Raw genomic sequence first — 15,031 nt, forward strand, 5'->3', positions numbered from 1 at the left:
CTGTCTGCCTGTGCTCGCTCTCTCTCCCTCTCTCTCTGACAAATAAATAAAATCTTTAAAAAAAAAATAATAACATCTTTTTCTTTTTTTTTTTTTTTTTTAAGATTTTCTTTCTTTCTTTGAGAGAGAGAGAGAGCATGAGCAGGGGGAGGGGCAGAGGAAGAGGAAAAAGCTGACTCCCTGCTTAGTTGGGAGCCCAATGTGGGGATTTTTCCCCAGCACCCTGAGATCATGATTGAGCCAAAGTCAGATGCCTAACCAACTGAGCCACCCAGTTACCCCCCACCACCACCACCAAAAAAGAAAAAGAAAACCAATATTGACAATCATCTAATTGATTCAGGCAAAAAACAAAAACAGAAAACAACAGATGCTAAAGTCAGTGGGTGAAAGTTTGATAAAAAACAGGATTTGACAGACAATTGTCTCCCTCACACAATGCTTATTAATTACAAAGGGGAAAATAGTAACTTTACAATGGAAAAGCCTGGACATCTTAACAGGTGACCAGAATTAACATCCTCAGTAATGGGCCCAATGGACAACATGTGTCTCTTGATACATGCACTGAGAAGGACACAACATCACTTCTTCTGTGTAATTCCTGCCAAAAAATGCACACCTTCCAACTAATCATGAGGAAACAGTAGACAAACCCACATCCTACAAAATAACTGGCTTGTAACCTCAAAACAATCAAGTTCATGAAATATCAAGAAAAACAAAGAAACTTCCAGATTCAGTTTAAGGAGGCATGAGAACTGAATGCAAAGTGTGATGGACCAAAAAGATAGATAGATAGATAGATAGATAGATAGATAGATATTGCTGTAAGAGGATATTATTGGGAAAATTGGTGAAATTTGAATAAGGTAATAATATGTCAATATTAATTTCCAAGGTTTGTTAATTAAATGATGATTATGTAAAAGAATGCCCTTGGTTTTTTTTTCTTAAGGTTTTATTTAATCATTTGACAGAGAGAGAGTGAGAGAGAGCACAAGCAGGGGGAGCGGCAGACAAAGGGAGAGGGAGAAGCAGGCTCCCCGCTGAGCAGGAATCCCTACATGGAGCTCGATCCCAGGACCCCAGGATCATGACCCAAGTGGAATGCAGATGCCTCACCAACTGAATGACCCAGGTGCTCCAAGAATGCCCTTGTTTGTAGGAAATATACGCTGAAGTAGTTAGGGGTTAAAATAAAGTCATATAGACAGATGAAAAGAACCAAAAATTAGTAAATGATAAGAACTTCAAATCTAAGCTTCTAGACCATTGTTCCTTTTTTTAAAAAGATTTGACAGAGAGACATTTATTTATTTGACAGAGAGACAGTGAGAGAGGGTACACAAGCCAGAGGAGAGAGAGAAGGGAGAAGCAGGCTTCCCGCTGAGCAGGGAGCCTGATGCAGGGCTCAATACCAGGACCCTGGGATCATGACCTGAGCCGAAGGCAAATGTTTAACGACTGAGCCACCCAGGCGCCCCTAGACCATTGTTCCTTTTCCTTCCCCAAATATCTCCAGCACCCTTGAAGGATGCACCAGCAGACTACACTCCTTGCTGATTATCCACCTGCCTCTTGGTCTCTAAGGATTTCAGCAGCTGCCTTACCATCTTTCTCTCCATCACTCCTCCAGGTCATCATCTTGATCCATCCAACTCTTTCTCTCTGTTCCTTGACCCTGTCTCTTCTAATAACTTGCCAACATTAGACTTCTGCCACCCATATGCCCTGTCAAACCTTAGACCTTGTCATCACGAGTGACTGCACCACCACCAGTTAAAACCATTAGGTTGCTATATTTAAACACTTAGCACAGATCACAATTTTGGAACCCCATCTGGGTCTGTCTTCATAATTTTTAAATCCCAGAAACTCCACCAAATGGAGGTAGTACCCACACCCGTCCACCTCCACACCCCTCCTCCCCAAAGTCCCCTCCTCACAGCACCGTGACTCACATTGAGGTAGTGCCTGTCAATCATCATCATGGTGACAAAGACTGTCACCTCCACCAGTGCCATCAATGTCAGCTGCAACAGGTTGGTCTTCCCCAGCACGGCACCCACTGAGATGAGCACAGACATAGCACTCATGGTGGCTAGCTTAATTCTGGGGGAGAGAGATACAGGAATGACCGAAAAGGAGCCTCTCATTCATTATTCATTCATTCACTCATTCAACAACCCTGGCACTGTCTAAAAAACTAGGGACACGGTAGGAGAAGAAGGAGACAAGATTCCACCCTCATGGGAACTGATGCTGCCCCATCTGGGGTTTCCGTGGGCTTCTTCCCCCATCAGGGAGGCATCAGGGCGAGAAATTGATCTTCACATACTCATTCACACTGAGGCCATTCTGAATTTCTCGTAGGAATATCATGGTCACTTACAGAGGCTGATTGTACCCTCAAGACCCCCTTCTAGTGTCTGACAACTGGGGTTCTGCCCACGGCTTCTCTTCTGTCTGCATCTCACAAAGATGCTCAATAGAGGGCGCTCTTCACCTGCTGGCCTGCCAGACATTCAGCCCCCCGCCTCCGCCTGGGTCTCCTTGGTCATGGAAAGAGACAGTTTAGAAGTAGGACAAGCCTGCTTCCGGTCCCAGCTTTTTCACTTGAGCAACTATTTAATCTCACTGAGCCTGTTTCTTCATCTGTAAAATAGGAGTGATGATAATATTTATCTCACGGTAGTGCTGTGGGGATTAGAAGGAATATCTGTGCTTGTGTGTCCAGCTCTGTGATTGGCACAAAGAACTAATTCAGGAGTAGAAGCCCACATTATTACCACTACTGCTGATTCCTTTCTTCCCTTGACAAATGAGCTAGCTCAGTATGGGGATTTAGGAGAAAACAGTTCGTTTTCAAGGCCCTTATGATCCAGCTGTGGAGATGGGGCTGACATTGTGAGTCTGTCTGCTAAGACTATCCCTGATATTACATGGCTAGAGGGGTTCCGTGGAGGGAGAGAGCAGTGTGTACTGGACTTATCAGGGAGGGCTTCCTGGGGGAGATGGCGATGAGCAGAATAATCATGGTGGTTAAACCAACCCACTCTCTCCAGGCACCTTGCTCTGAGACCAACTCCCCTCCCTGATGCTACAACCACCACTACAAAATAATGATAATTTGTTAAGCATTATGTATAACAGGCTTACAACTACACCACCTCATTTAAGTTTTAATCTTCTAAGTGGCCCTCTAGAAATGGAGGGTACCATTCAGTACCTCTACATTACAGAAAAGGACACTGAGACTAGAAGAGGCAACTCTTTTGGCCTTAACGTTAGCTAATGACAAATGTGAGGTCCAAACCCAGTCAGCCTGGATCTAAAGCTTGTATTCTGGAGTCTGGACACAGCCTCCCCAGCATTTGCTGCCAACGTAGTAACCTTGCTTACGGCCCAAGGACTTCAGAGGGACAATCAGCAGAGGGCCAAGGGCCTGGAGAAGGAGTCTCTTAGGGATTGGGAGTTATTTAGAACAGGAATTAGACAAAATTTCATTGTGACTGGACGTGTTATGTCTTTTGGTGAGTGTTCACTTAATTGGCAAGGGTCTAATTCAAGAGATGCGTGCTGTGGTAGGATGTCAGACCCCAGGGGCCGGTCAGCGCTGGGGAATTGTTGAGACTGTGAAGTGCAGTGTTCAGGAGTACAGTCTCCAATCCAGCCAGCCTAGGTTGGACACCCTTCCTGGCTGTGTGATCTTGGGCAAATTACTGAACCACTCTGTGCCTCAGTATCCTCATTTGTAAGGTGGAGGCCAGGCCTGTGAAGCTGTCATAAGGGTAAAGTGAGTTAATATGTGTCAAGCACAGTAAGAGGGTTGCTTATGGCTACTTATCCTCCAAGGGAGCCCTCCTGAACCTCTCAAAATACAGTGTTAAAAATATCACAACTTTCAGGGTTCCTTTTATTTTCATTTTGGTTCCAATAACCATTTAGGAAGTCATTACTGCAGGAGGCAAATGAAGGACAAAGCTGAGCAGGACAGGCCCCTGCCCCAAAGGGACTGGTCATCAGTGACTCAAGGCAATTCAGTGCCAAGTCAGGCAGCACAGTGTGGGTGAGGCCAAGGGAGAAGGGGAGGACCCTGTCGGGAGGCAGGCCTGTGCACCGCCCCCTGAACCAGCCAGGTCCTTGGAAAGGTCAGGAAGGAGCTCATTGTTCAAATCTGTGAAGCCAGTCCCAGTGGGGGTCACGGCTGGGAGGATCCAGGCTGTCAAGGGTGGGGCAGGGGAGCTCACTCAGGCTGCAAATGGCCTCTTCTTGTCTTCCTGGACTGAGTCAAAAACAAGTTGGCTGCTGTGGGCGAGGTACCTTAGAAGGAACAGCCCAGTTAGGCCTGCACATTAAGGGGCAAGAGGCTGAAGGTTTGTGAGACATTAAGCCAAGGCAGCAGAAAGGCCGGAACGGGGCCACCACTGTCAGAATTCTTTCAGACAGTAACCTTTGCCTCTTCCCAGCTGTTTTTTGGCTGTGGGGGTGGAGGAGTGGGTATCGAATCCCCATGGGGATTAGCTCTAAAACTTGTTAGAAGAAAAAATGTGGAGGGTTTTTTCAGGGCCAATAGGGAACTGACTTGTCTATGGTTCATGTCATAACCACCCTGGAGGGTGTGGGAAGGGGTTGCAGATAGTAAAATGCTAAAACCATTGCCACCACTTAGCCGTGTGACCCTTGGCGAGTGCTTTATGTTCTCTGAGCCTCTACTTCCTTGCCTGTCCACTAGTCAGACCCCTACTGGAAGGGTTAAACAAAATAATGTTTGTGCACTGCCTGGCACTGTGCCTGGCTCGTGGGGAGATGGTCAACAGCAGTGCCCAGAGGTTTAGCAGGTTTCAGAGGGATGGATGGAATGACCTGGAGAGGTGACCGTTCCCCCAGATGCCTAAGATGGGATTTACCATCATCTGGGCAGAACAGAGATTTGGAGTTGGATAAGAGCAAAAACACTGTACAAGGTAACTTTTACCGAGTTTCTTCTGTCAAATGCCAATGCTTTTTTTTATTATTTTTAAAAATTTTTTGGGCTTTTTTTTTTTTAGGTAGGCTCCATGCCCAACATGCAGCTTGAACTCACGCCCCTGAGATCAAGGACTGCACACTCTACCAACTTAGCCAGCCAGGTGCCCCATGCTAATGCCTTTAAAAAAAAAGTGTACAGCTTGATGGATATATATATCTATCCCCTTGTGTAACCATTACCAAGGATAACACAGAGAACATTTATTGTGCCTCATAAGGTTCTTTTGTGCTCCTTCCTAATCAATAACCATCACCTTCCACTAGCAACATGGTTAATGTTGTTAGTTTTTTTTAGAATTTCATATGTATGCATTTAAATGTATCAAAGGTAATTTAAAGGCATGGCTATTTCTTGTTCACTGACATTTGAGGACTGAGAGTACATCTTTGTTTTCAAGAGACTGTGACATTTCTATTTCTTTTCTGTAACCTCTATTAATTTTTCTTTGAACCTATATTGCTTGTGTAAATTTATAATATCATACTCAATAATAAAGAAAAAACTTAGAGAGGGCTGGAGATCTGGGCCCAGGGTTGTCAGATAAAATATAGGATTCCCAATGCAATTTGAATTTTAGATAAACAGTGAATAATTTGTTAGCAGATATCCTCAATATTGCATAGTTTCAAGGGGACTTCCCAGCTCTTCTAGAAACAGCCCTCTTGGGGCCCATACCCTCAAGGACCCAAGAAATGATAAAGCTGTCATCTGGTTACCTGGACAGTTTGATGACCACCTTGTTCTGGAAGTGCTGATCCAAGAAGCCATCCATCAAGATGGCCCACTGCACCCCTAGGGCCAGCAAAAAGAGGTTGAAGGCCACGCTGCTCCAGCCATATCTCCGCAAAGACAAGTTGAGGAAGCCAAAGCCAAGGGCCGCCATGATGGTCACATCCTGGACGACTGCCCAGGAGCAAATATGGAGACGGAGCAAGAGAAGAAGACAAGATAGAAAGTTAGAAATCAGAAATCAGAATTTATAGAGCTTACAGAATTAGAATTTACCTACATTCTATAGGAATTTACGGGACGGCAGCTGGAAGGGATCATTAAAGAGTGCTTGGGCAAGTTAGTTTGCCTCTATGAGCCTGAGTCTTCTCATCTGAATAATGGGGGCAGTGCATACCAGGCAGGGTTGAGGTAAGGATACAATGAGCTAATGCCAGTGAAACACAAAGGCAGGGCCTGGCCCATAGTGAGTGTTCAGTAATTGTGGCAATTACCGTTATCATCAAACTTAACAATACGAACATGGATAAAACATCTGAAGCAGTGCTTGGCACACAGTTGACATTGAGTAAATATTATCACCGTGGCTCTTGGGGAGCAGATTTTAACCTGATCGTGTGCATGAGAAAGTAAGATTATGGAAGCCGATGACTTGGCACAGAAAAGAGGGGCAGAAGGAGACTCAGAGGTTCTTTGGTAAGAACCAAATTACCTTTGCAGAAAGCAGTTCTCTCCCTTTGTCCCTTTCTGAGAGGGACCCAGTGGGCTGGCAGAAAGCACCAGGGCCATCTGAGGGACCCTCCCCTTTTCCAGCCTTGGACCCTGTTGAGGGGCTGCTGTGGCAGGGGAGTGTGAGAGACCTGCCTAACAGCAGGGAGAGGTCATGCGAAAGGGAAAGGGTGGATGCTTTAATTCAATTCCAAGTTTGAAAAATGGGTAGCGGCTTGACAAACTTGGGTTTGAAATCAGGAATCTGGAACTTTCTAGATGTGTGGCTTTATCTAGTTATTTAAAGTCTCTGAGCTTAGTAATAGCCTATATTTATTAAGTGTTTCCTGTGCAGCAGCATTGTTGTTGTTGTTTTTTAAAGTAATCTCTACGCCCAATGCCAGGCTTGAACTCACCACCCTGAGATCAAGAGTCACGTGCTTTCCAGCCAGCCGCCCTTGCCCCCCCACCACCCCGGTTTTAATCACATCATACAGACCAGCCTGCTTCCTTCTCCCAGTCACCCTTCAAGGTCGGTGCTATTATCACCATTTCACAGATGTGAAAACTGAGCCACGGAGGAGTTAAGTAACCTGCCCAAGCTCTCCCAGCCAGATTAAAACCCAGATGATCTGCTCTGAAGCCTGTGCCTTTACCTACACTATCTGTTCTTCATCTTCTCTCTGTTGAATGGGAAAAATAATCACACTCTTCGTCTGGGGGCCAGAATTCGATGATTACAATGCACCCAATTGCTCACTGTTTTAGCAACAAACACCAGCTATTTCCCATGTACAGCTGCCTGCAGAGAGAACTTGATAGAATTTGTCCCCCCATGGGTTATTATCTCTGAGTTTGGGAGGGTTTTCCTTGTTTTTTTCTTGATGTTTAAATTTTCTACAACCAGCATGCAGACAATAAAAACAAACAAAACACACACAGAGATGAAAAACTGCATAGACTTCAAGTTTAGACAATTCTGTTTGATCCCAGCTCTATCCTTCCCCATTAGGTTAAACCATATTAAAATTGCCAACATTTGACCATTTTTGACCTACAAAAATGGCACTTTACATGCTTCAACCTCATAGCTGCGTAGCCCTGTAGGTAGCTTACTTTCCTCATCCGCTAAATAAGGGCAATTGTGCCCACCTCAGAGGGAGCCGAGAGCTGAAGGAGGTGATGTTTTGTTCCAGGGCTTGGCATAGCACCTGGTGCAAGGAGGATGCTCAGGAAATGGTGGCTGTCCCCCCTCCCGCCACCACCATCCACACCATCACATTAATAAGAACCCACCTGGTCTCCGCTGGCTTCCAGCCCTGACTCTGATAATGACAAGGAAACACTCATTTCCAGAACTCTTCAAAGTCTCAGAAAGCCCCTTCAAGTCACGTTTAAATTTACCTTCACTGAGAAATGCACAGGGTCTTGTGTGTGAGACATGGGTGGAGACTGATGCTCCCCAAACCGTCTGGTCACAGCAGGACCTCCTGAGGTGGTCCTGAGAACTCTCACCCCTGAGGACCTCCAAAGGTTCTGGGAACTTTGGGAGTGGGTGAGAAACGGCATTGATTCCACTTCTTGCCCTTTCTCCTGTGCCGTGGGGGAGAGGGAGGTGCAGGCAATGTTTCTGTCTCCTGCTTACATCCTCTTAAGAGTGGGGGTGACAGGACATGTTTTGTATAGGGAGTTCCTCTTGGGATTGCTCAGATTCCTTCAGGAGCCAAGCAGGAAACTCTGTGTATGAAAGGCGCAATGCATATTTGGGAGCGGTAAGGCCCATGGCCAACTAGAGACTGCACACCCAGCCATCTTGTATTAAGTCCTGCTGTTAAAGCAAACACATCTGCCCAACAGCAGCAATGCCGTATGCGTGGGGTCCGCCACATGTGTGGGGCGACCCTTTCATTTTCCTCCCATTTCACAGAAGCAGACCAGAGGGAGCCTGTGACTTCCTCAAGACCACACAGCATGCTAGGAGCAGAGCCATGCTCTGAACTCCTGGTACAGTGCTCTTGTTTGCCCCTGAGGGACCCCATGCAGGTCCCCTCCCCTCTTGGGGCTTCAATTTCTCTCTTTGTAAACATGGGAGTGCCTTGGTACTCTCCATGGCCTTCACAGCTCTGGCATATTCTGAGGAGAGAATCAATGGGTGGGGAGAAGAGAGTAACCAGGATAGGGCAGAGGTGGGGTCCTAAAGATTAGAGAGTCCGAGGATCTGGGCTGGGGGATTTATCAGGCACAGCTGCCATCCCTGTCGCTGCTGCCAGGCGTAGGAGCTCAGGGCCTTCCTCCCCAAGGCTCCACACTGTCCCTGAGGGAGGAGCTGTGCTCCACCGGTGGGACAAAGTCAGGGCAGTTTCTGGGAGCTATTGACAGAGCCCATTCACCCCAAATGGGTGAGTCAATAACATGAGATTTCAGGCCTCTCTTTACTCTCTGCACCCTTCCACTACCTCACCCAGCCTCCCAGAGCTCTAGCACCGCCCCCCCCTCCTCCTCAGTCTCAGCACGGGAGCCCCACTTCAGGGCTGGGTCCCAGCTCAGGGCATCCCCAGTGGTGCAAGCCTCCCCTCTCAGATTCTGTGCTGCACCCCAGATCAGCTGCTGGGCTGATAGGCACATGGACTCTAAGGTGTTGGCTGGTGATAAGGTGTGGAAGTGCTACGGGGCCCCAAAGAACGGGTCCCAGAGGGGAATACTACGGTTGAAGACAGTCATTCAGGAGAATGTTATGGAAGCCCCATGACTTGCAGGAAGAGTCTAAGCTGAGGGCCTGGTGGTGTGAGAGGAGGCGATGATGACCAGCATTGTAGGAGCAGGCACGAGTATGGTGCCCTCCACACACCAGGCATCATTCTAGAAGCCTTCTGGCTTTCACCTACTACAGCTTCATGTAGTAGGTACTATTTATTACCCTCCTCTTACAGGTAGGAAAGGGAGGCCCAGAGAGGCGCTGTAACTAGCCCAGGTCACACAGCTAGCACATGGTGAGCGATCGGAATGCAGACCATCTGGGTTTAACCATGATGTGTCATGCCTCCCCACATAGCACGTGGGGTATAACGGTGAAGACTCCAAGTCAGGTTGTCAGGGCTCAGAGCCTGCCTCTACCTCTGTGTCCCAGCTTCCTAATCTGTAAAATGGGTATGAAACAATGGCATCTGCTCAGAGGATTGCTGTGAATACTTTACTGGCTCATGCATATCACTTAGCCTGGCACTGGATACGCCGAGTTAGTCACTATTATACTGTGCCTGCCACTTGGTTATATGACTTTGGGCAAGACTGCCCCCCCTCCTCTGGCCTAGCTGCCCCTGTGGTTCTAGTTCTGTGTTTCCACCCACCTCTGCTCCTTCCTCTGGCCTGTAGACACTTAAGCACCAACAACTCAGAAGCCAGAACCAGCTTCTGGCCCTTAGGGTCTAGGCTCAAATTCCACACTCTTCTATCCACAGCTGACTGGGAAGACCTCTGCTGCCCCAAACTGGGACCATCCATAGAGCCCTAGGCTGATTTCTGTTTCCCAGTGGCCTCTACTCCCACTCTACCTTCACCCCTACAGCATCCTGGAATAGGAAAAAAAGATGTCCCAGTCAAGGGGGCAGCCAAGGCTAAGATGTGGAACATTGTAGGATTTGAGGGTACTGTGTTTACATCTCAGTGGAAAAGCCCCTCTTGTCTTTTGGTAGCTCTCCTCCCTTTGGGGAGCAGAGGGAAGGGGGACCTGGGTAGTATCCACAGTGCAAGGTCCAGTATGTTTCCCCAATGTAGCAGTCCAAGAGCAGGCTCTGTGTGTAGATGGTTATAGTAATGGCTCCCAGTGAATCATGCCTTCCAGTATAGACCTCTCCCTCCTAGGTTGGGCCTTGTGATTTGCTTGGGTCAATGCAACATTAGTCAACATGTGACAGAGTTTTGAAAAGCACCCACTCATGAGGGCTTATCCTCTTTTACTGCTATAACTCCTGCTGAAGCACTTAATCACGATCGTGAGCAAACTAAATGGTTGCTTTTTTCAACCATTAAGTTTGGGGGTGGTTTGTTATGCAGCAATAGCTAGCTGCTGCACTCTACTTCTCCTAAGCATCTCGTAAGTCACCTCAACCCAAAGCCCAGAATGAATATATCATTGTTCATTTACTGTCCAACCTGTTCATCCCCTTCTGCTTCTGTTCTCAGGAACTGGCACTTCCATATACCAAAGACATGTCTGAAGCCATCCTTAAAGCCCTCCTTCACATCCATCAGGTACAACTCTTTTGATCTCCTAGATGTCTCTTGAATATTTTGACACCTTGCCTTTTCGGTGTCCCTCCCCATTTGGCCTCGTCACTGGCTGTGCAGACCAGTGGTCATCACCATTGTTCAGCGCACACCTCAGAAGGTGCTCCAGACGATCCTTAGGGGCTCCTGGAAGAAGATACGAGTCCTTCCAGTTTTTATAAAACTATAAGAAATTGAAGTCTATTCATAGTGAAAATGAATACTCTTAATCTGTCTTTATGTGTGCTCATTCATTCAAACCTTCCAACAATAAATTGAAAAAGTACTGTTGTCACGTGACCCAGGTTGAAATAGAGGCCAAGGGAGATGGAATAGTTTGCCCAAGGTCTCGCAGCTAAGGGGCAGAGGCAGAAGTTAAATCAGTCTGGCTCCCGCGTTTCTCAAACTCTCGTGTGGGTAAGAATTGCTTAGAGGGCTTGGTAAAACACGGTGTGCTGGGGCCCACCCTGAACATTTCTGATCAGGAGATATGGATCAGGGCCCAGGAATCTGCATTTCTAACACATTCCTGAGCTGTTAGTGACTGAGGGGGTAGGCTGGGGACCACACTCTGGGAATCACTGATCTGGGCTATCCTACCTCCAAAGGGCCTTGATGAAGTTTGCAGCTCTGTAAGTATTTAAGACCCACACTGACCCAGGAGCCTTCCCTGCTCGCTCAGGATGTCAGATAGTTTCTAGTCTCCTAGCTTTGGAAGGGGTCCTGAGGGAATGTTGGGCCCCCAGGGAAGAGGGTGATGTGTTTCTCTGTATTCATCAGGTTGCAATGAATGGCAGGGTTTTGTTTGGCTTTTTGTTTTAAATTTGATTCTTTATTATGGAAAACATTAAGCATATTCAAAAACAGAGTTGCATGGTGAATGTCAAGTACCCATTCCCAGCTTTGATGACTGTCACATAGGGCCGATCTGGTTTTTATTATCTTTTCCACTTCTTTCCTTTTTTTTTTTTTTTTTCTTTCTGGCATAAAGCAAGCCTGGGCCATTGCTTCATTTCAATACACCTCTCTAAGCAGATAGGGTCTTTAAAAAAAGCCCCACCATGCTATTATCAGACTTAACAAAACTAACAACAATTCCTGTATACCATACTGGATGCATGCTGATTGCCTCAAAAATGTCTTTTTGGAATTGGCTGCTTTGAATAACATTGAGTTCACATTGACTGGATTAGATCAAGTGAATTGACATATTAGGCAACCTAGTTTTAGTTCAACTAACCTTCACATAATGGACTAACAACACCTGCCTAAAACCACAGAATGAAGACAAAACCATAATGGCAGCCAAGCGTATGAAAAAAAAGGGCAGAGCGATGTTTCTTGTGCAAACCCTTCATCCGTCACAGTCAAGGTTAAAAAAAGTCAGTCTAATTAGATCTGATAAGAAGTCAACCAGGAGAATTTGCAGTTATCAAGAAGACTCTAGGAATGGATTTACAGCCACTCTCAGTAACGGGAACAACGGACCTTGCCTTGAGATTGACTGGTGCCATCAATCATCAGTAATTTGAAAACATTGTATATTTCATTTGACCTCTTCCAAATTTTCTAATTTGTGTGTATTCTTACAATGTACAAAACATATTCATGCAGCAGTACTGGGTGATGACATGTAAGTATGGTACATGCTTGAAAGATGGTGTGCATGATCAGAAGCATTTGAAGCCCTCTGGTCCATACTACACACAAGCCACATGCTGGTCTCCCACCTCAAGTCATGGCCCTTTCCCTTACCGCCCCCCATTAGCCCTGGAATGGCTTTCTCCATAACCTGAACCCAAACTCACCGCACCCCTGCTTCCTATCAGCTCAGCAGCAAGATGGTCAAGCTCCTTACTCAACCCAGTGGGTCCACGATGCCCTACTGCCTTTTTTGGGCTCCAATGTTGCAGTGTTAAGCCCTAACCTAGTCCGCTCCAAGGAGTGCACACACTAACTCTTGCTGTCCTCTCACTCTGGATGATGATCCATTTCCACATGGTTAACTCCTACCAAGCCTCCAAGACATGGCTTGTTGGTTACTTCCTTCTAGAAGCCTTCCCTGACACCATCAACTCCCCTGCCTGGGTTGTGAGCTCTCCTCTGTGCTTGCATGTAAAGTGAGTGTCCGAAGACTGACTGACTTTCTTTCTTTCTTTCTTTCTTTCTTTCTTTCTTTCTTTCTTTCTTTCTAAGATTTTAAATTTTTATTTATTTGAGAGAGACAGAGGGACAGACAGAGCACAAGTAGAAGAGAGACAGAGGGAGAGGGAGAGGCAGACTCCCCGCTGAGCAGGGAGCCCAAAGCGGGGCTCGATATCAGGACCTGAAGATCATGACCTGAGCCGTAGGAAGATGCTCAACTATCTGAGCCACCCAGGTGCCCTGAGGACACTTTATTTCTGTGTTAGCAGCAGAGCAGAGGGGATGAAGCACATGCCAACATACAGAGTCGAAATACTGGCTCCTACACCCACTGGTTATGTGAAAAGTGACTCAAGCTCGCTGGAAAATGGGGCAGTGAAGCATAGTGGTTAAGGGCATGGAAACTAAAACCAGGCTGTGCAAATTTCAATTTGCTGTGCTGTCCTAGTTGAGTGACTTTGTGCAAATTATTCAACGTCCATGTGCCTCATTTCCTTTTATGAAAAACAGAGATCATAATCGTACTGCCTCATGGGATTGTTGTCAGGGTTCAAACTAAAGCATTGAAACTGTGCCTGGTACATAGTAAGAGTTCAATAAATATTAACTGATTAGCCCACGTCTAGATCCCCCACTGGTTGTAATACAGGGTTGAATGAATACATGCGTGAATGAATGGCATGCATTGAATTACATTGTATTGGACTGGAAAGAATGAAAGTGAAGTGAAATGAACTTCAATTTGCCTCGGCCTTGTTCGTCAGGCGCTAAGGGCCCCTCTCTGGGTCGGCTACTGAGCTGGTGCAGAGGCTTCTCTCCCCAGGTCATCTCTTTGTTCTGCTTACTGCTGCAGAGAGCCCAGTGAGGCTTTTCCTCTGCTTTCAGCTAACTAGCCAGTTAATGTCACTCAGGAAGAAGTGGACACTCAACCAGACTAGGGCTTCAGCTTTGTCTCAGGGAGGACACTCAACAAGGCCCATCCATTATCATAGATAAGAGATTGGCCCAATGAGATGCTTGAAACGCATCTCGATTTTTTTTTTTTTTTAAAGCAAAAGCCACACCACTGGGGACAGATGTCTTGTTTACAGTTGTTCTCATCACAGTCTGTGAACATTTTTAGCTGCATATAAAATCACAATCATCCTACACTCCTCTTCAGCCATACCTTATGGCCCTGGATTTGCAGACAGAATGTAGACTTCCCAGCCAATGAGTGAGAAGGAGAAGCCTGGGGCTGGGGAAGGGGCAACAGAGTCATGCTACCAAAAGGAGGGTGGTACAGAAATGAGCAAGAGACACCAAAAAAAAAAAAAAAAAAAAAAAGGAAACAAAAACTAAAAGCCGAACAATGTGAAATTTTTTGCTGCTCGGGAGAAAGGGGAGGATGGGACAGAAAAGCAGAGACTTACGAAGACCATTTGGCAAAGGAAATTCTAGAAAAACAGAATAGGAGACCCCTCACTGCCCTGACAAATCAAGGAAGGCTTCATGGAAGCGAAGATGTCCACGCTGGTCCTTAAAGGGGGAGCCTAAGTTGTTGGCTGGTCTCCGCGCAACCTATAGGAGAAGGTGTGGGAACCCATTTATTCGGAGACTTTGTGGAGAGGAACAAGTAGGCCCCTGGAGGACCATGGATCTTCTCACTTCCCCTGTTCCTGCTATTTGCCTCTGTGACCACCTCCCCTGTGCACACTCACCTTGAAAAGTCCTCATGAGCTGCTTTGGCGGGTCCTGTGACAAAGTGTCATAGGAGGTGAAAAAGAAGAAGATGACAACGAGAGCCGCCTCGAGCATTAGGGTCCATGGGGGCAGGCAGCGCCGCATAGATGGTGGGTACTTAGAGCCCATCCTGTGTCCGTGTCTGTGTGGCAACTGCACCCGCTCCAGGCATCACCCCTCTGCCCCCACCCCCACTCCAGGGAGCGATACCGGAGATACCCGCCAAAAACCTTATCTCTGGCCGCAAGGCTGGCTTTGTTGGCCTGTTGAGGGAGTTAACACAGAAGCAGAGGGACTATGACGGGCAGGGGAAGAAATGCATTTATTCCAACGCGACCCCATTCATCGAATAACTCACTTATTTGTTCATTCAACAAGCAGTTGCTACATTCCTACTCTAGGGCAGGCACTGTGTGCGGTTTCCAA

General features: G+C 46.8%; 1 protein-coding gene across 1 annotated transcript in view; it reads right to left on the reverse strand.

Moving 5' to 3' along the window:
- Positions 1–14,763, reverse strand: part of RHCE (Rh blood group CcEe antigens) — a 36,525-nt gene extending 21,762 nt beyond the window's left edge. The window contains exons 1-3 of the mRNA XM_032863800.1: positions 14,584–14,763; positions 5,752–5,938; positions 1,965–2,115 (exon numbers count right to left, since the gene is read on the reverse strand). Coding sequence (XP_032719691.1) covers positions 1,965–2,115; positions 5,752–5,938; positions 14,584–14,734 — 489 coding nt within the window. The 5' untranslated portion in view covers positions 14,735–14,763. The remainder of the gene's footprint in view (positions 1–1,964; positions 2,116–5,751; positions 5,939–14,583) is intronic.
- Between the last annotated feature and the right edge of the window lie 268 nt (positions 14,764–15,031).

This window comes from Lontra canadensis, unplaced genomic scaffold, assembly GCF_010015895.1.
Source record: "Lontra canadensis isolate GAN:19392208 unplaced genomic scaffold, GSC_riverotter_1.0 scaffold25, whole genome shotgun sequence".
Taxonomy (NCBI): Eukaryota; Metazoa; Chordata; class Mammalia; order Carnivora; family Mustelidae; genus Lontra; species Lontra canadensis.